The 20,392-nt window shown below is 42.7% G+C and overlaps 1 protein-coding gene across 13 annotated transcripts in view; it reads right to left on the bottom strand.

Annotated features, from left to right (window-relative positions):
• NR2C1 (nuclear receptor subfamily 2 group C member 1) overlaps positions 1–20,392 on the bottom strand; it is a 99,422-nt gene that overhangs the window by 63,986 nt on the left and 15,044 nt on the right. For 9 of the 13 annotated variants that reach the window (XM_037884952.2, XM_037884996.2, XM_037885005.2 and 6 more), the window contains one exon: positions 3,366–3,441. The exons of the other annotated variants lie outside the window; for them this stretch is intronic. In XM_037884952.2, the coding sequence (XP_037740880.1) occupies positions 3,366–3,419 (54 nt within the window). In that variant the 5' untranslated portion in view covers positions 3,420–3,441. The remainder of the gene's footprint in view (positions 1–3,365; positions 3,442–20,392) is intronic. 13 annotated transcript variants of the gene reach the window in all.

Genomic DNA, 20,392 nt, shown 5'->3' with positions numbered 1-20,392 from the left:
TTGTCATTTCTAAAATGGTCTATGAACAATAATTAAGTTCAGGGGTGGACAAACTTTTTGGCCTGAGTGCCACATCGGGGTTCCAAAACTGTATGGAGAGCCGGGTAGGGAAGGCTGTGCCTCCCCAAACAGCCTGGCCCCTGCCCCCTCTCCGCCCCCTCCCACTTCCCGCCCCCTGACTGCCCCCCTCAGAACCCCTGACCCATCCAACCCCCGCCCCGCTCTTTTTCCCTGACCACCCCCTAACGGGAGACCCACCCCTAACTGCCCCCCGGGACCCCCCCCCCCGATCCAACTCCCCCTGCTCCCTGTCCCCTGACTGCCCCGAGCCCTGACAGGAGCAGGACACCCATGCCTATCCAACCCCCACTATTCCCCGTCCCCTGACCGCCCCCCCCCCCGAACCTCCACCCCATCCAACCACCCCCTGCTCCCTTACCATGCCGCTCAGAGCAGCAGGGCTGGCAGCCGCGGGGCTTGGTTGGAGCCAGCCACACCACCATGCTGCCCAGCAGGTGCTCACAGCCCCGCCGCCCAGAGCGCTGGCGGCACGGCGAGCTGAGGCTGCAGGGGAGGGGGGACTGCAGAGGAGGGGCCAGGGGCTACCCTCCAAGGCCAGGAGCTCAAGGACTGGGAAGGACGGTCCCACGGGCCGGATGTGGCCCGCGGGCCATAGTTTGCCCACCTCTGATCTAGTTACTATCTAGTTTCTACCCTAACTGCTATTAGTGACTCCGGTATCTTAATGAAACATCAGGTCTGTGAATATCTTCAGTTTTCTTAAAAGGTAGGGAAAAAAGGTCTCTGCGCACGTATACCTCAAACTGGATTTTGCTTATGAATTCAGTGAAAATTAATGTTCAGGTGAATTACAAGTGCTATTAGAAATACTGGCTCAACTTCTAAGCAGCTTCAAATATGGTTTCCAAGGGCAAGTCACAAGCTTGCATCCAGCATGAGTATAACCAGAGAGAAGAATAGCTGCATCCTGTAGGTCAACTACAGATGAAAAAGGCTGCTACCTGAAAACCCAAGAACAACATTGGATTCTACATAATTCCCAAATTCCAAACTATATTGGCAAAGGAGAGTGCACACAAAAATAGAATGTGCACTCGGCACGCGGTTCATTTGTCAAGATATTTCCCTCCACCTGTTAGCACTGACTCTGAGGCCAGTTTGTTCCCATCTACTTCATTTCTTTCAGACATTGGAAAAAACAACAGATATTGCTGCATCTGGATATAACAAAAGGAAAATATACAAGTGTCATCTGTACCAGGATGAACCGTCTCACTATTTCCCTTAGCAACCATAAATACACATTGAACAGGAAAGATAATAAGATAGAGCCTCATATGCAAGTGACCCTAAGGAGGAAGAGCAAATACTCAGCTACTCTTTGAGATCGCTCAGAGAAACAATCCACAGAATATCCTTTCCATCATTAGGTAGTCAGCCATAGATAACAGCACAGTCTCCATACCAGTCACATCAGACACCAGACTAGTAAGATACACCTACAAGATCAAGACATAACTGAAAGCTTCTTCAATAGATCTAGGCTCTTTTATATTGGCACCAATACCACTTTCTCACTAACCTTATCTAACAGTGGTAGTTAAAAACTGTACAATAAAAGGTTAAGTTATTAGTATCTGGAAATCTTCTAGAGAGTAATGTTTTCAGCACCACTTGCTTACTATGCTAGAAGTCTGTCTTTACAAAGGGAAGCTGTAGCAGCAACGTACAAGCCTGTTTGGACCTACTGGTAATACGTCAGAGGTCAGAAACAAGCTCCACCTATTTCGCACACCAAAGCAATCAAACCCACACAAGTTTAAGAAAAGAGGTTACTAGCAGTGGTGCAAACAGCACAATTGCTTCCCTTCCTCTGCTTTAACTGTGGGATAAAGGAAGACAGGTGTGCTCTTACTAACAAACTAAAATACAAGAACTGACACAGAATAGCAGGCCAGGTCTCTGTCAGGAAGAGCAAATAGGGCCTGTTATTCTAATTAAAGTAGCCTCTCCACTGAAGAAGAAAAGGAGAGAGACAAGCAGCGTGGCTGGCTTTCTCTCTCCCCATCTATTGAGTATGAGTTTGACTTTTGTAGCTCTTTTTGAATTGGATATAAACTTTATTGCTACTGTTAAAAGGATGATTCAGGGATGAGAGATTAAAAAAATATATTAAAAATTCACAGACTGACTGAATTCTGGAGTCAAATTCAAAGTCTCAGTCCTTAAGTTCATGGCACTCAATGGCCTGGGCCCAGGATATCTAAAAGATTGACTAAAGCTCCTGTATGAAGATTGAGGTCAACATCTCCATCCCTCAGACACAAGGGAACTTGCTACCATATAAAGCCTGTTTGTTCAGGAGACAGAGCATTCTCAGGGGCTGGTCCAAGACTGTGGAACAAACTCCCACAGTTGCTAAGATCAAACCTCACCACCTTGCGCTCCAAAGTGCAATGTATTTCTTCAACCTGCCTTTTCTAACATAAACATGTACCCAGGGTGTACCTTCAAACAAAACTAAGCCAACTCCGCTCAAAATCTCCTAAACACACACCAACCCCCTCCCTGATGAGAGAAAGGATAAACCACACATGACAGATGTCAGTCATGCCACTTAATGCATCATGGAAGGCACAGAGATACTACAATTATGAGAGTAGCATAAGAACATATATAAAATTAGCAATCCAAGAGGGAAACCTTTCTAGTCAACGTTAAAACTGATATGAATTGAACTTGAAATCACCTGGAATACTTGAGTGTAAAGTAAGACAAATCTAAATTAACTAAGAGCAGACATTTCCAGTAAACAGGTGCCATTTTTATATATTTTTCTTATAACCACACTTGTACTGATTTTGAACAGAACATATAGTAATGAATCCTTAAGTGTTTTATAATCATACACACACATCCTGACAACACTAATTTTTACTATCTATTCATACATTTCTAAAAGCACCTATTACTGTAATATTCAGGCACTGTATCCAGAATGCAATTTTGATGCTAGAAGAGAGGAAAGCCTGCCTCATATGACTAAACAGCTCTATGAAGACAACCACTGATTTAGTCAATGATTTCTACCTTTGAAAATATTGCTACTTTTTTTAAGCTCAGTTTCTTTGAGGAATGCTTTGACAAAGATTCAAGTTTTGCATCATGACGTGAAGACAGCAAGAACAGGGTTCCTGCTAATCTTCTATGGGAGGGTCTTCTGGAGCTTTGGGCCCACTAGAGACCATTCTCTCTTGTGGCTTTGATTTTTACATATCAGTATTATGCTTTATTGTCCAACTTGTCTCAAATAGGACTAAATATATAGATATATGTATATGTACCTCTCCCATTTGTTGTTCAATAATTTGATGGGCCAGTTCCTCTATGGTTGCCATGATCTTTAATCACCAGAATTTCCTGTCAAAGAAAGAAGAAGATTCTTAACATCTAGAACCTTAAAGATGAAAATATCTGGGGGAAAATATTATTTACATATATAAATTATAGCCACAGTTACTGAAGTGAGCCCAGCAACTAATTTAAAGTGTGGTTATGCTCTAAACAGGACTCTGTAGAAATGGCATCATATCGATCCATGTTTGTGTTTCAAGGGCTTTCATATAATTTTGCTGTTTCTTAGGTTACTTCTGGTTTTTTGTTCCATCAGAACTACAACTCACAGCAAGTTTTCAAAGTATTAATGAGTTCTCTTTGGCTTTTACATCATTACCATCAATTCTGATCCACTGAAGGTCTAATTAAAAACTTACTCAGTTAGAACTAAGCCAATGTTTCCATTGCTGTACCAATCAACTTGTACAGCTTGCTCTGCTGAAGTTGTACTGGTTTAGCAGCACTAACAGGAGTAATTAAAAATGTATATTTGTCATTAAAAGAAGACATTTCTTACGTGAAAAGAGATCTGTGGAACAAGATGATGCCAATGTCATATTCACTTTAGTGGCCACAGTATGCTTTAAAAAGCAGAAATTTGGTTGAGATTCAAGTCTGCTTCCCTCATCCGTGTGAAGTGTGCAAAGTAGTCCCAGCCCTGGTCTACACTAGGACTTTAGGTCGAATTTAGCAGCGTTAAATCGATGTAAGCCCGTACCTGTCCACACGATGAAGCCATTTATTTCGACTTAAAGGGCTCTTAAAATCGATTTCCTTACTCCACCCCTGACAAGTGGATTAGCGCTTAAATCGGCCTTGCCGGGTCGAATTTGGGGTACTGTGGACACAATTCGATGGTATTGGCCTCCGGGAGCTATCCCAGAGTGCTCCATTTTGACCGCTCTGGACAGCACTCTCAACTCAGATGCACTGGCCAGGTAGACAGGAAAAGAACCGCGAACTTTTGAATCTCATTTCCTGTTTGGCCAGCGTGGCAAGCTGCAGGTGACCATGCAGAGCTCATCAGCAGAGGTGACCATGATGGAGTCTCAGAATCGCAAAAGAGCTCCAGCATGGACCGAACGGGAGGTACGGGATCTGATCGCTGTATGGGGAGAGGAATCCGTGCTATCAGAACTCCGTTCCAGTTTTCGAAATGCCAAAACCTTTGTCAAAATCTCCCAGGGCATGAAGGACAGAGGCCATAACAGGGACCCGAAGCAGTGCCGCGTGAAACTGAAGGAACTGAGGCAAGCCTACCAGAAAACCAGAGAGGCGAACGGCCGCTCCGGGTCAGAGCCCCAAACATGCCGCTTCTATGATGAGCTGCATGCCATTTTAGGGGGTTCAGCCACCACTACCCCAGCCGTGTTGTTTGACTCCTTCAATGGAGATGGAGGCAATACGGAAGCAGGTTTTGGGGACGAAGAAGATGATGAGGAGGAGGAGGTTGTAGATAGCTCACAGCAAGCAAGCGGAGAAACCGGTTTTCCCGACAGCCAGGAACTGTTTCTCACCCTGGACCTGGAGCCAGTACCCCCCGAACCCACCCAAGGCTGCCTCCTGGACCCAGCAGGCGGAGAAGGGAACTCTGGTGAGTGTACCTTTTAAAATACTATACATAGTGTAAAAGCAAGCATGTGAAAGGATTACTTTGCCCTGGCATTCGCGGCTCTCCTGGATATACTCCCAAAGCCTTTGCAAAAGGTTTCTGGGGAGGGCAGACTTATTGCGTCCTTCATGGTAGGACACTTTACCACTCCAGGCCAGTAACATGTACTCGGGAATCATTGTACAACAAAGCATTGCAGTGTATGTTTGCTGGTGTTCAAGCAACATCCGTTCTTTATCTCTCTGTGTTATCCTCAGGAGAGTGAGATATAATCCATGGTCACCTGGTTGAAATAGGGTGCTTTTCTTCAGGGGACACTCAGAGGAGCCCATTCCTGCTGGGCTGTTTGCCTGCAGCTGAACAGAAATGTTCCCCGCTGTTAGCCACAGGGAGGGGGGAGGGGGGAGGGGGTAGCCACGCGGTGGGGAGAGGCAAAATGCGACCTTGTAACGAAAGCACATGTGCTATGTATGTAATGTTAACAGCAAGGTTTACCCTGAAAGACTGTAGCCAGTGTTTTATAAAATGTGTCTTTTTAAATACCGCTGTCCCTTTTTTTTTCTCCACCAGCTGCATGTGTTTCAACGATCACAGGATCTTCTCCTTCCCAGAGGCTAGTGAAGATTAGAAAGAAAAAAAAACGCACTCGAGATGAAATGTTCTCCGAGCTGATGCTGTCCTCCCACACTGACAGAGCACAGACGAATGCGTGGAGGCAAATAATGTCAGACTGCAGGAAAGCACAAAATGACCGGGAGGAGAGGTGGCGGGCTGAAGAGAGTAAGTGGCGGGCTGAAGAGAGGGCTGAAGCTCGAATGTGGCGGCAGCGTGATGAGAGGAGGCAGGATTCAATGCTGAGGCTGCTGGAGGACCAAACCAGTATGCTCCAGTGTATGGTTGAGCTGCAGCAAAGGCAGCTGGAGAACAGACTGGCACTACAGCCCCTGTGTAACCAACCGCCCTCCTCCCCAAGTTCCATAGCCTCCACACCCAGACGCCCAAGAACGCGGTGGGGGGGCCTCCGGCCAACCAGCCACTCCACCACAGAGGATTGCCCCCAAAAAAGTAGGCTGTCATTCAATAAATTTTAAAGTTGTAAACTTTTAAAGTGCTGTGTGGCATTTTCCTTCCCTCCTCCACCACCCCTCCTGGGCTACCTTGGTAGTCATCCCCCTGTTTGTGTGATGAATGAATGAAGAATGCATGAATGTGAAGCAACAATGACTTTATTGCCTCTGCAAGCGGTGATCGAAGGGAGGAGGGGAGGGTGGTTAGCTTACAGGGAAGTAGAGTGAACCAAGGGGCGGGGGGTTTCATCAAGGAGAAACAAACAGAACTTTCACACCGTAGCCTGGCCAGTCACGAAACTGGTTTTCAAAGCCTCTCTGATGCGTACCGCGCCCTCCTGTGCTCTTCTAACCGCCCTGGTGTCTGGCTGCGCGTAACCAGCAGCCAGGCGATTTGCCTCAACCTCCCACCCCGCCATAAACGTCTCCCCCTTACTCTCACAGATATTGTGGAGCACACAGCAAGCAGTAATAACAGTGGGAATATTGGTTTCGCTGAGGTCTAAGCGAGTCAGTAAACTGCGCCAGCGCGCCTTTAAACGTCCAAATGCACATTCTACCACCATTCTGCACTTGCTCAGCCTGTAGTTGAACAGCTCCTGACTACTGTCCAGGCTGCCTGTGTATGGCTTCATGAGCCATGGCATTAAGGGGTAGGCTGGGTCCCCAAGGATACATATAGGCATTTCAACATCCCCAACAGTTATTTTCTGGTCTGGGAATAAAGTCCCTTCTTCCAGCTTTTGAAACAGACCAGAGTTCCTGAAGATGCGAGCGTCATGTACCTTTCCCGGCCATCCCACGTTGATGTTGGTGAAACGTCCCTTGTGATCCACCAGAGCTTGCAGCACTATTGAAAAGTACCCCTTGCGGTTTATGTACTCGCCGGCTTGGTGCTCCGGTGCCAAGATAGGGATATGGGTTCCGTCTATGGCCCCACCACAGTTAGGGAATCCCATTGCAGCAAAGCCATCCACTATGACCTGCACATTTCCCAGGGTCACTACCCTTGATATCAGCAGATCTTTGATTGCGTGGGCTACTTGCATCACAGCAGCCCCAACAGTAGATTTGCTCACTCCAAATTGATTCCCAACTGACCGGTAGCTGTCTGGCGTTGCAAGCTTCCACAGGGCTATCGCCACTCGCTTCTCAACTGTGAGGGCTGCTCTCATCTTGGTATTCATGCGCTTCAGGGCAGGGGAAAGCAAGTCACAGAGTTCCATGAAAGTGCCCTTACGCATGCGAAAGTTTCGCAGCCACTGGGAATCGTCCCAGACCTGCAACACTATGCGGTCCCACCAGTCTGTGCTTGTTTCCCGAGCCCAGAATCGGCGTTCCACAGCATGAACCTGCCCCATTAGCACCATGATGCATGCATTGTCAGGGCCCATGCTTTCAGAGAAATCTGTGTCCATGTCCTGATCACTCACGTGACCGCGCTGACGTCGCCTCCTCGCCCGGTAGCGCTTTGCCAGGTTCTGGTGCTGCATATACTGCTGGATAATGCGTGTGGTGTTTAATGTGCTCCTAATTGCCAAAGTGAGCTGAGCGGACTCCATGCTTGCCTTGGTATGGCGTCCGCACAGAAAAAAGGCGCGGAATGATTGTCTGCCGTTGCTCTGACGGAGGGAGGGGCGACTGACGACACGGCTTACAGGGTTGGCTTCAGGGAGCTAAAATCCACAAAGGGGGTGGCTTTAAATCAAGGAGTAGTTCAGGCAGGAGTTCATGGAGGGTTCCAATAAGAAATGGTGCACCTAAGTTACTGTTCTTATTGGAACAAGGAGGTTAGCGTGGCCTCTGATTGATACATGGCTAGATTTAGCTCGCTGCACCTTCTCTGTGAGTGACTGCAGTGTGACCTAGAGGAATGAGTCCCCTAGACAGGGGAAGAGGCAAATGAGTACAAAACAAATCTGGTCTATTTCTTGTTTCGATCCACTCCATCTATCTTTTACATCTTTGGCTGGCAGCAGACGGTGCAGAAGGACTGCATGCCATCCACATCTCATGGCTGCTTGGCTGAAGATGGTACAGTACGACTGCTAGCCATCGTCATCTCTTGCCTGCCCGGCAGAAGATGGTACAGTACGATTGCTAGCCATCGTCATCTCTTGCCTGCCCGGCAGAAGATGGTACAGTACGATTGCTAGCAATCCGTATTGCCTGCCTGATCACCATAAGACGGTTCAATAGGACTGACTGCAGGACTAAAGAGAATGACCTGGTCAAGTCACCAAAAATTTAGTCCCTGCGCCCATGTCTGCCCAGGCGCTCCCAGCCGACGTGGCCAGGAGCACCTCGGACACGACGAGGACGGGTAACAGTCATACTGCACCGTCTGCTGCCAGAAGGCAATGGGTTGCTGCTACTGTGTAGCAATGCCGTACCGCGTCTTCCAGCACCCAGGAGACATACGGTGACGGTTACCTGAGCGGGCTCCATGCTTGCGGTGGTATGGCGTCCGCACAGGTAACTCAGGAAAAAAGGCGCGAAACGATTGTCTGCCCTTGCCTTCACGGAGGGAGGGAGGGAATGGGGGCCAGACAATATGTACCCAGAACCACCCGCGACAATGTTTTAGCCCAATCAGAGTGCTCCATTGTGACTGCTCTGGACAGCACTCTCAACTCAGATGCACGATTGTTTGCCGTTGCTCTGATGCAGGGAGGGGTTACAGGGTTGACTTCACGGAGGGTTCCAATAAGAAATGGTGCACCTAAGTTATTGTTCTTATTGGAACAAGGAGGTTAGCCTGGCCTCTGATTGATACATAGCTAGATTTAGCTCGCTGCACCTTCTCTGTGAGTGACTGCAGTGTGACCTAGAGGAATGAGTCCCATAGACAGGGGAAGAGGCAAATGAGTACAAAACAAATCCGGTTTATTTCTTGTTTTGATCCACTCCATCTATCTTTTACATCTTTGGCTGGCAGCAGACAGTGCAGAAGGACATATTGCCTACCTGCTCACCATAAGATGGTTCAATAGGACTGACTGCCGGACTTAAGAGAATGACCTGGTCAAGTCACCAAAAATTTAGTTCCTGAGCCCATGTCTGCCCAGGCGCTCCCAGCCGACGTGGCCAGAAGCACCTCGGACATGACGAGAACGGCTACCAGTCGTACTGTACCGTCTGCTGCCAGAAGGCAAGGGGTTGCTGCTACTGTGTAGCAATGCCATACCGCGTCTGCCAGCACCCAGGAGACATACGGTGACGGTTACCTGAGCGGGCTCCATGCTTGCGGTGGTATGGCGTCCGCACAGGTAACTCAGGAAAAAAGGCGCGAAACGATTGTCTGCCCTTGCTTTCACGGAGGGAGGGAGGGAAGGGGGGACTGACGATATGTACCCAGAACCACCCGCGACAATGTTTCAGCCCCATCAGACATTGGGATCTCAACCCAGAATTCCAATGGGCAGCGGAGACTGCGGGAACTGTGGGATAGCTACCCACAGTGCAACGCTCCGGAAGTCGACTCTAGCCTCGGTACTGTGGAAGCACTCCGCCGAGTTAATGCACTTAATGCACTTCTGTGGGGACACACACACTCGAATATATAAAACCGATTTCTAAAAAACCGACTTCTATAAATTCGACCTTATTCCGTAGTGTAGACATACCCCCAGTGACAAAACTGTGATCATTACACGGTGTAAACCACTGTTATGTAATATTAAATGTTCATATGTAAGGGTGGTTTGGTCACATATCTACATCTTTACATTAGTCAATATGTAAGAAGGGTGCGGTGCATAGGAGTTATGAAGCATTGCAACCACTTGTTTAAATTAACGTCAAAACCTAAATTAAAGTTGATTGAGCACTTGAAATTGAATCTGCTTTATGTACCAAGCCAATACACTTATACTGAGCCTCGTCTACACTCAAAAGTTGTACTGCTTTAACTATACTAGTATAGTTAAACATTATAACCTCCCTAGTGTGGATACAGTTGCCCTGATATAAAGGTGTTTTATACCATTATAGCTATTCCTGTACAGGAAGAGTAAATAAGCTGCAAAAACAGAGTATAAGGCAGTGGTTCTCAACTTTTCCAGGCTACAGTATCCCTTTCAGGAGTCTGATTTGTCTTGCGTACCCCCAAGTTTCACCTCATTTAAAAACTACTTGCTTACAAAATCAGATATAAATGTACAAATGTGTCACAGCACCCTATTATTGAAAAATTGCTTTACTTTCGCATTTTTACCATATAATTATAAAATAAATGAATTGGAATAAAAATATTGTACTTACATTTCAGTGTATAACTTATAGAGCAGTATAAACAAGTCATTGTGTGAAATTTTAGTTTGTACTGACTTCGCTAATGCATTATAGGTAGCCTGTTGTAAAACTAGGCAAATATCTAGATGAGTTGATGTACCCCAACTGGAAGACCTCTGTGCACCCCCAAGGGTAAGCATATCCCTTGTTAAGAACCACTGGTATTAGGTACTTTTATACTGGTATAATTGCAACCATACAAGGAATTTGTATCGGTTTAATATTTTGGTTTAAATAGATAAATAAATCACATCCCATACCAAATAATCATACCAGTACTAAAACTGAGTGTAGACTAAGCTTAAGATACGTAGGCTATTCTTCTCACTTCCCCTATATCCTTGCTGCAATCTCACCACATCATATCCCCTGTCCCAGAGGACTGTATCATGACCAAACTACTAGCCAAAGATTCATTTTGGAGCCAACTCTACGCCTGAAGTTAAATAGACTGTTCCTTTTTGAATAGTGAGAGAACCTCAACCCCCACCAGCGCGCACTGTAGCATATCTAGCTCTGCTGACAGAGAGGAAGAAAGAAAATGGAAACATGTTTTCACTTTGCAGAGCACTTCTAAACCACCAGCAAATTTACTAGGTACAAATGAGGGAAGAGTAAAGACTAATCCAAACTTCTTCAGGTGTGTATTTAAAAAAAATAATCTCACTTTACAAACATTAATAGCTTGTCTCAACTCCTCTGTAGGACAACTATGTTATCCACATTACACACACAGTGAAACTGGATCACAAAATCCAGTGTTTTTCAAGTTAGGTCTTATATAAACATCGCCGTTTTCTGTTTTAAATAAAATATTCTCCATAATGGAATAGTATATGGGCTGCCAGAAGTTTTGTAACTGATTCCATAAATAAAAACCAATGCACCAGATTGAGATTAGAGAACTACATTCAGCAGGAGATGCAATTTTTCAGGTAAGACTTGACATTCTCATCATTTTAAATATAATTTAATAGCGTTGTGTCCTGAGACACCACCAATTTAAAAATCACATTTGTCTGAATTTTGTATCTAGACTTACAACACCTAAAATTACTATAACAGAAATTAGCAAAAATTCTGTTTGTTTACTGTGCATTTGACTGCACTTTTTCAGTCAGCTTCTTCCCTGCTGGAAAACCCTTATGATTTTAATTTAAAAAAATTAGAACATACTATTAAAAAGGCAATCAAAAACTGGATTCTTTTTTAAATTAGTCAAATTTGCCATCCCATCTTTGGCTAGACTTCAGTGTAAAAAGTGAGTCCTTTATATAGAAGGGCCTAATCGAATACGTTTTTTTGCATGAATTCCCACTGAAGTTAATGGAACTGCTATAAAGGGCTCTGGTGCCTGAACCACACCCAATAATCTGTAAATCTTTTTGGATCTTTCCTGATAGATAATGTATGTATGTAATATTCTGAGGAATGACACATTATTAAGAATCTGAAAAATACTCCCATAAGACTGCAATTTTAAAGTCAAGCTTTTGCCCTTAAATAAATGGTATTACATTGGAACCATAGCACAAGAGGAAAATCTTTCAAAAAATGTAGATAAAATTCTATCTGAAGATATAAAAATTCAATTAGAATTTTTTAAAATAATTGAATAATATCAAAAAATTCAAGCTTCCATAATGCACTTTTATACAGTTTGTCTTGATTTTTAAAAATCCTTCCTAAAAAAATAGCTTATTTCCTTCTCTTTTCTTCATGGCTGAGGATGTCTTCTTCAAGGGAGAAACTGACTATACAGGGAAAAATCTGAAACTTACTTTACACAAATTGCTGTCAGATGCAGAGTAAACACACTAAAATCCACTGTCTCAGGTGCTACTTGTACAAACGCACAAAATTTTAAAAAATATGATTTTCAAATCAACTGTTCCACTTTAAATATCTAAAAAACCTTTAGCATGCTATACCTATTACATAAATATTATCAAGTGGGCAGAGTTTATGTGAACAAGAGATTGCACATAATTTTAAATGAGAGTTTTATTCCACTGTGTTTCTAGTTTAAAAAACAGCATACTAGAAAAGTTCATACTGAATAGTTCAGGCAATTTTTACCCATCAATAATAACTAGTCTAGTAAAATTAAGTGGAGAATACATTTTTAGTGAAAGCTAAACTTTTTATTTAGTGATCAACATTTTCCACGTCATGGTTACCAGCTATCACATCTTCTGCATTCTTATTCCTAAAGAAATCTAGAGTAAGCCCAGGTCATTATTCCTCCATCAGAAAGACTACATTCTTTCCACAGTGAAGCCTCCAGGATAACAATCGTATCAGTCTTATTTAGAAACAGACACTATAGTTGCTCTAACTTTCTTCATTTTATATCTCTCTTCCAAACCTTTTGATGTTTTGGCCTGCAGTACTGGCACATTCTGATGCAAATACTGAATACTAATTGCTAATTACCCTCCATCAACCCAGCAGCACTTGCTCTCAAGCAATGTAATGCAATGAGAAGGAAGTGGACAGCTCTTCTTTTGTCTTTGCAAAGGCTTATGGGTCAAATACTGAACTTGCACATGACATAAAATTCAAGTGCTCTGGATAAGTCCTATATTTCTGGAGTATAAATATGTAAAATAATTTTGTGTGAAGTTTGAAATAAACTACATTACTAAATGAAACCCTGCTATTTAAACATTATTTGACTTGCAGACTTCAGATTAGAATGATTAATATATTGGTGGTGTTGTGACATATAGTTATAAATATACAACGAAAATTTCTTACTAATGTGCACGGCCAGAACATATTTAGAATTCTCACTCTAAGCTGTGTGTGATGAGTGATGTAAAAACTATAAAATGACATCGTTTTGAACCTAACATATTCTTAATTCAGGACTTCACAGACAAAAGACTGTAACACCTAATGTCTCAGGTTTGCTTCTTCAAAAACTGTGCATCTAAATGGAAAATATAAAGTATTCATGGCAACTGTATCAACCATTTGTACTCAAGGAGCTCACCAAACGCTCATCTCTATGTAAAATTGATTTGTGTATATGAGCAAAATTTAGCATTAATACAAAATAGTTTAACAGTTTACAGATTGCAAAAAGATTAATTATGTTCCAAAAAATAACATAGTTCAGTAATAACGTTAGTCTCATTATCAAAAAGGTCATAATAATTTGGCATCTGAGATTTACCACAATTAACTTTCACAATGCACTACATAAAAGGAGTTAGATTTTCACTTCCTTAGCATACTGAATTGTTAATTTCCATAAAATCAATTTCAATGTTATATTTCACAGTTGGCTGTATACAGACTGGAGTTCTTTAATATCAAACCATTTGCCAGCCATATTTGGTAGCTATTATTTGTTTTACTCTTTTTGCAAGTTATCCTCTCCCATTGCTACAGCTATAGTGCCCCCGTCCTTAATTTCCCGCAAATAGCTTATCACATCATATTTGATCTCCTTGTCCCCATCTTAAAAGTCCTACTTTCATTTTATTCAACTTTTGCTCTTCCTTCCTCTGCTTGTAATTCACTGCTCTGTTCATCTACACCTGTCTTCAACTTTGCTCCTCCTCTCACACTGAGCACTCTAGACATCTTCAAAAAAAGGGTTTCCTCACATCTATTCACTCCACATCCTTCCCAATCTAAAATTTTGTCCCCCTATTTAGTAATTATTTTTAAATCTATCTTATGCAGATAAGACGACATTAAGGGCAGGCCTTACTCTCTTTTGCAAAGTTCTAGAAAAGTTCATGGTGCTACATAAGATGATTAGTAGTAGCCCGACACTACAACACAATTTTTGCCCCTACTATTTTGCAGATGCAGTTCTATGAGAAACATCTCATACACTTCACTTACATTTATTTCCATATCCTTGGGTACTGTTTCAGTTGGTTGAGGGGAAAAACAGTTTATGTTTGCATACTTCATGTCACAGATACATGAAGTCAGTCAGTAAGTCCATAAATTCTCTAACAACTTAGAAGGATAATGTTAATTCAAAACTGGCCCAAAAGTTAAATTTTATAAAAAACTAAGTTTCTATAAAACCTAACACCATCAAAAAAGTTTATGATTTCTTAAAAAGAAAAGAAAATAGTAAGAACAGTTTTTAAATGAATGCAAATTCACCTGCACTGATCACAACTCAGGCCATGTCTACACTACAAACTTAAGTCACTCGGGGGTGTGAAAAAATACACCCCAACTGACACAAATTATGCTGGTATAAGCGGTAGTACGCACAGCACTTTGTCGGCGGAAGAGCTTCTCCCACTGACATAGCTACTGCCGATCGTTGGGGGCAGTTTAATTATGTTGATGGGAGAGCTCTCTCCAGTTGGCATAGAGTGACTACACCAGAGATATTACAGCGGTGCAGCTGCATCTGTACAGCTGTGCCGCTGTAAGCTCTCTAGTGTAGACATAACCTCAATGTTTCAACACTTACGAGTGAAACTGGATGAGGTTTTAGTGTCTCAACAAAATCCAAGAACTGAACAGCATATAAATGGGGAAAAATAAATTTTTACTTTTTCAATCCCTTCCACCCCTCCTTTGAATAACCTAAAATGTTGTTAGAAACACACAGGTAAATAAATGTATAACAATACGAGTTTAAGCTGACATAGTCCCTTTAAGGCTTCAGTTGATTTTTCATGCACCTCTCAATTTTTTACAGAATGACTGCCAACTCACGTTACAAGTATTCATTCTTGATGTACTGAACAAAACGTGTATTTGTGCACTAGAAGAAATGGTTGTTTCATACAGCAAGTGTGCTTCTTTGAGATGTGTTGTCCATTTATATTCCACTCTTGGTGCACATGCTCATGCGCTCATGTTCAGAATCTTTTGGCCAGCAGTGTCCTTTGGGGCTGCACCTGTACTCTGAGTGTCTTTGTGCCTCCCATCCATAGGCATAAAGGGAAGGGCGGCCCCCAGTGACCATCAATTCCTTCACCAATGCAGAAACCAGGTGTTGTATGACTCCACGTTAGCAAGAAGGGTTATGGAATATATATGGAAAACATACTTTACAGTAGCTGATTCTTAACGTAAGTAACTTGTTTCTTCTTTCAGTTCTTGTCTACAAATATTCCATTCTTGACGACTCAGAAGGAACGACTTAAGTGACTGGAGGTGGGTGCTTGGAATCTACCTAAACAATGATTGTAAGACAACTCTGCCAATATTAGCATCAAATCTTGATGTTTCCACTACAGAGTAATGTTGGATAGAGTATGTACTAAACCACATGTTACTGCCCTACAAATTTCCAAGATTGGAACACTTCTCAAAGAAGCTGCTTGAGTCCTAATGGAGTTGGCTGTAAAATAGCTATTTTGTAGCATAATTTAATACTGACAGAAATACAGTTAGATAGTCTCTATGTCGATATTGACTGACTTTTTACCCTATCTGCACAAGCTACAGATAACCTAGTGGCCACCATAAAAAGCTCAGTCCTAACTAGACAGACAGATAGCAACTTAAGCATATCCAATGTGCAAAGTTTAGATTCCCCTTGGGAAAGACAACAAGAAGGTATATTACTTGGTTAAGATGGAAGTCAGAGACGATCTTTGGCAAAAAACTTTGGGTGAGGCTTCAAGGTCATACTGTCCTTACAAAATGCAGTGTATGGATGTCCCATCACGAATGCTTTGTATTTCTCTGACCCTTCTAGCAGATTATACTGCTATTGGAAAAGCTGCTTTGATGGATAGGTAGAAAAGAGAAGATATATGCAAGGGTGATAACTCAAACTCTATCAGCACTAGGTTGAGATCCCAAGGAAGAGGAGGAGGTCCCTGTTTCAACAATACACACACATAAGCCATTTCAGGAATCTATCTACTGTAGGGTGTGAGAATACTGAGTCACCCTGAATGGGAGGGATGGTTTGCTGAAATGGGTGAGAGAGCTTTTAGGGGAGTCTATCTGTACAACTTAGGAATTCTGGTTGATATTACGAAATTGGTTTGATGAAAACTGCTGTATCAGGGAATGCCTCTAGGCCTGTGTATCCATCATTGCTGACAAGCCTTTAAGCACGTCTCACCCAGATCAGGAACAACAGCTAACCAGTAAGGACTATATGCACCTGAATAGGTCTTGCTTTCTGAGAACAAAAGAATAACTGCATTCCAGGGGAAATCAGTTCTCTCCAACCTCCAGCAACAAGGGGCCGGTATTTGGAGAACGAAAAATTCCCAGATGCAGGACAGATACCAAGGTGTTGCTGTTAGCCTTTAAAAACCATGAAGGGGAAAACTCTCAGTGCCACACAGGAACCTTTGGGTACAAGAAGGCAAGTGGATGAACCAGCCAAGCTAAGAGAAGGCTCCATATTTCAGAATATAAGCCATGCACTGTAGCAGAAGGACTCTGGCTAGCCCCAGAGAATTCTGACCCCAACCGAAAGAATGCTCTGGAGTTGTGAAAAAACTCAGACAGGGAAATGTGTGCATGGTTTATTAGTTCTGTATAGATCTGTGTATTTCTCATGCGATTAAGCAGAGCAATGATGTTAGAAACCTGTACAAAGCGCATGTGCGTTTCATGAGTTACACCTGCCAAATGCCCAGGCAGTTAACCTGTGGACCTGGAACACCTACACAGATGGAGTTCTGGGAGCACGTTTATTTAAGCCTTGGAAGAGTCTGAGGGGTAGGCACTGATTCCAGGAGGCGGGGCAGTGGTTCATATCATCGTAGTTCGTAGGGGAAGGTGCAAAACAGAGGGTGTGCATACCAAGAACATGTCTGAAGTCCCCATGACAGCAGCAATGCTTGGACAGAGCCTTAAACCATGTTGGTGAGATTCTCTCAAAGTAGCCTTGTAAGTGACCAATAGGAGGTGCTTGTAGAAAGTCATTAATTCTTTAAGGACAAGAGGTAGTCTAGTATATCAGGTATGGAGATAAGTGATGTCCTTGGTACCAGACAGAAGATCTCTTGCACTTGGAAGATGATGTAAGCCTAGTGGAGTCCTTTTGTACTGTGTATAAGTATATTCTGGACCTCTGAAGAGCAGCTGCTCTCCAGTGCTGTTAACCAGCCGACATTAATGCTTATAAGGACAGGGAAGCTGGATCCTCTCTTTGGGAAATTACATCTGTGTTGGGAGATAATTGGACTGGATATCTAACAGAGAGATTGATTAGGTCTGAGAAAAATGAACTGCATTGGCCCGGGAAGAGCTAATATGATCATCTTGGCTGAGTCTTATCGGAGTTTCCTGATGACTCTGGGAATCAGTGGAATAGGCAGGTAAGCATAAAAGAGTTCTAGAACCGAAGGGATCAGGAATGCATCTGACAGAGAACCCTAGTACTGGTGGCCTCTGGAGCAAAAGCGGAGACACTTCTTGTTCTCTTTCATTGCAAACAGGTCTATGGAGGCCAGAGTGGATAAAAACTGACATGTTTTTAAAAAGTTAAAATAAAAAAAAAACTATTTAAAACTAAAACTGAAATAATGACAATCTGTGTTCAGGCCTAAACTTACTATAATATATTAAAATCATTTAAATAAAACAAAAATAATATTAAGCAGCCAATGCTTGCTGCCGAGGTTTTAAAAAAGTCAACCCACTGAATTGGTGGATGTCGCTGACAAAGTATATTGAATCAGAGTTTGCTAAAGTGCTAAACTGGCTTTTGAAAGCATTAGCCTCTTCTGCAGAGAGACTATTTTCTTCACTTCCATTTATTGAACTAATTCAGTTCAGTGATTAGTTAATTCAAAATTAAGAAACTGATTGGGAGTTGAAAAAGCAGAAAAGCCTGTTTTCCTTTTCCAACCTATGAATAAAAGAATTAGGAGTGAGAAGATGAGATCTCATTCTAAAATCCTGAAGCAGATTACTGAACAATCAGTTCAATTCACTAACAATAGATAAGACTATTTTTTGTTTAATAAATCAGTTAAATACAAAACATGTTTTGCTAATTTCTTTCTGATGTATCCAGCACATTTAAGGTAGTTTTATTTAACTAGTGAAAATCAATCTTAAAATGCTGTTTGTGCATTTGTAACTGAATTTGAATTTCCATCCATACTAAATAAGAAACACATCATTCCCCATTTTGTTGCATAAATAAAGTAGGAAGAATTAGGAATCTGAATACATGGAAATTAAACTATGTAATTACTTAAATAAATGCGTACAAGTACAGTGTAAAGGCTACATTTAGTTGCAAATACACATTTTACTTGTTATCAACCAATGAGAACCAACTTCTCGTTAGGAAAATAACTATGTACCAATGAAAAACATGATCAAACTCAATTATTTAAATCAATGTTTCCAGCTTGTTGATTTAAATCATTATTAAAATCAGTTATTTAAATTGCATTAATTTAAATCAATCCACCTTGATGGAATACTGACCCCACCGTGGTGAATATTTCCTGTACGATGGGGCCTGCCATTGTGATTGCTTGTGAGCTTCCTGCTAAGGTCTGCCAGAACATTTTGCAAGCCTGGTATGTGATGAAGAGCTACTGGAGTAATTGTGTCATGTGCCATAATTCTATACAGATTAACAGCTTCTAGACAAAGGTGTGCATGTATGTATTGGGGTGAGTTGGATCTTGCTCTGCCTTCCTTGTTTATATGAAACATTGCTGTGGTTTTGTCTGCCATAATCTGAACAGTTAACCCTTTCAGTACTGGAAGCAATACTGTGCAAGCCTGATGAATAGCCTTATTTAGGACATTTGCATAAGTGAGCTTCCTGAGCCATCCAGAGACCTTGGTGTACAAGATGGTGTAGGTGAACTCCCCACCCTAAAGTGAAGACACCTGACATCAGTGTCTCTGATGGTCATGGTGGAGAGAAGGGTACTTCCTTACTTACTTTTAGAGGATCCTTCAACCAGTTTAATGGTGACAGGACTCCTGTGGGACCTGCATCTTCATCTCCAGATGATGACCAGTGGGCCAATTTACAGACTTCAATCACTCTTGCATGCATCAAAAGTGAAGTCTGGCACTCTCAGTTATGTATAAACAGGAGGTCATGTGTCCTAGAAGTCAGACACATGCTTCTTACTGAAGCCAGATTGGACCGGTAGCTGAATGACCACGTCTACTACAGTGCCAAGTCTGTCCTTAGGTAGATCGGCTTTTGCTGAGGTGGTGCCACTACTGCCGGGCATTTGGTAAATACTCTCAGTGCTACTTATAGACTGAAAGGCAGAACTCTGTATTGGTAAAGGGAATTGCCCACCTGAAACTTTAGATACTTCCTGTGGGCAAGATGACTAGCTATATGAAAGTAGATGTTCTGAAGGCTGAGAACTACACAGCAGACCTGTGGATCCAGGAAGGAAATTAGAGACCAGGCTTACCATTCTGAACTTGAACATGCAAATGAAGGTATTCAGTTGTTTCCAGTGAAGAACTGGACACCAACCCCCCCCTTTTAAATTGGGTATTAGAAAGTGATGTGAATAAAACCCCCTTGAGGGACTTCTTCCACAGCTCCAAGACTTAAAAATGACTTCCCCTCTTGATGCAGCATGTTGTCATGAGAATAGTCCTTAAATAGGGATGGAGAAGGAGTGGGGAACATCTGGAATTGGATGGAGTACCCCACCTATAAATTCCAGCACCCACTGGTCTGCAGTGATAAGGCTCTAGGTCCCACAAAAATTATGGGAATGGAGGGAAAGAAAAGGATACTTCAAGAAATGCATGTGGTTCCCAAACAAGGAGACAAATCTGCTGACTTGAAGATGACAATGCCAGAAGAGCACCTAACAAAAAAGAAGAGAAGATAACTCACCTTGTGCAGTAACTCGGGTTCTTTGAGATGCATGTCCCTGTGGGTGCTCCACTTCAGGTGTCGGTACGTCCCAGTGCCGTCGATCAGAGATTTTCGGTAGCAGCGTCTGGTTGTGTGCGCGCGTGCACATAGCAGTCTTATGGTGCCGCTGGTGCCCCATCTAGCACTTGCACGCCCCGATCCCTTCAGTTCCTTCTCTAACGT

This window comes from Chelonia mydas, chromosome 1 (assembly GCF_015237465.2).
Source record: "Chelonia mydas isolate rCheMyd1 chromosome 1, rCheMyd1.pri.v2, whole genome shotgun sequence".
NCBI classification, from domain to species: Eukaryota; Metazoa; Chordata; order Testudines; family Cheloniidae; genus Chelonia; species Chelonia mydas.
This window is presented reverse-complemented; position numbering and strand designations above follow the sequence as displayed.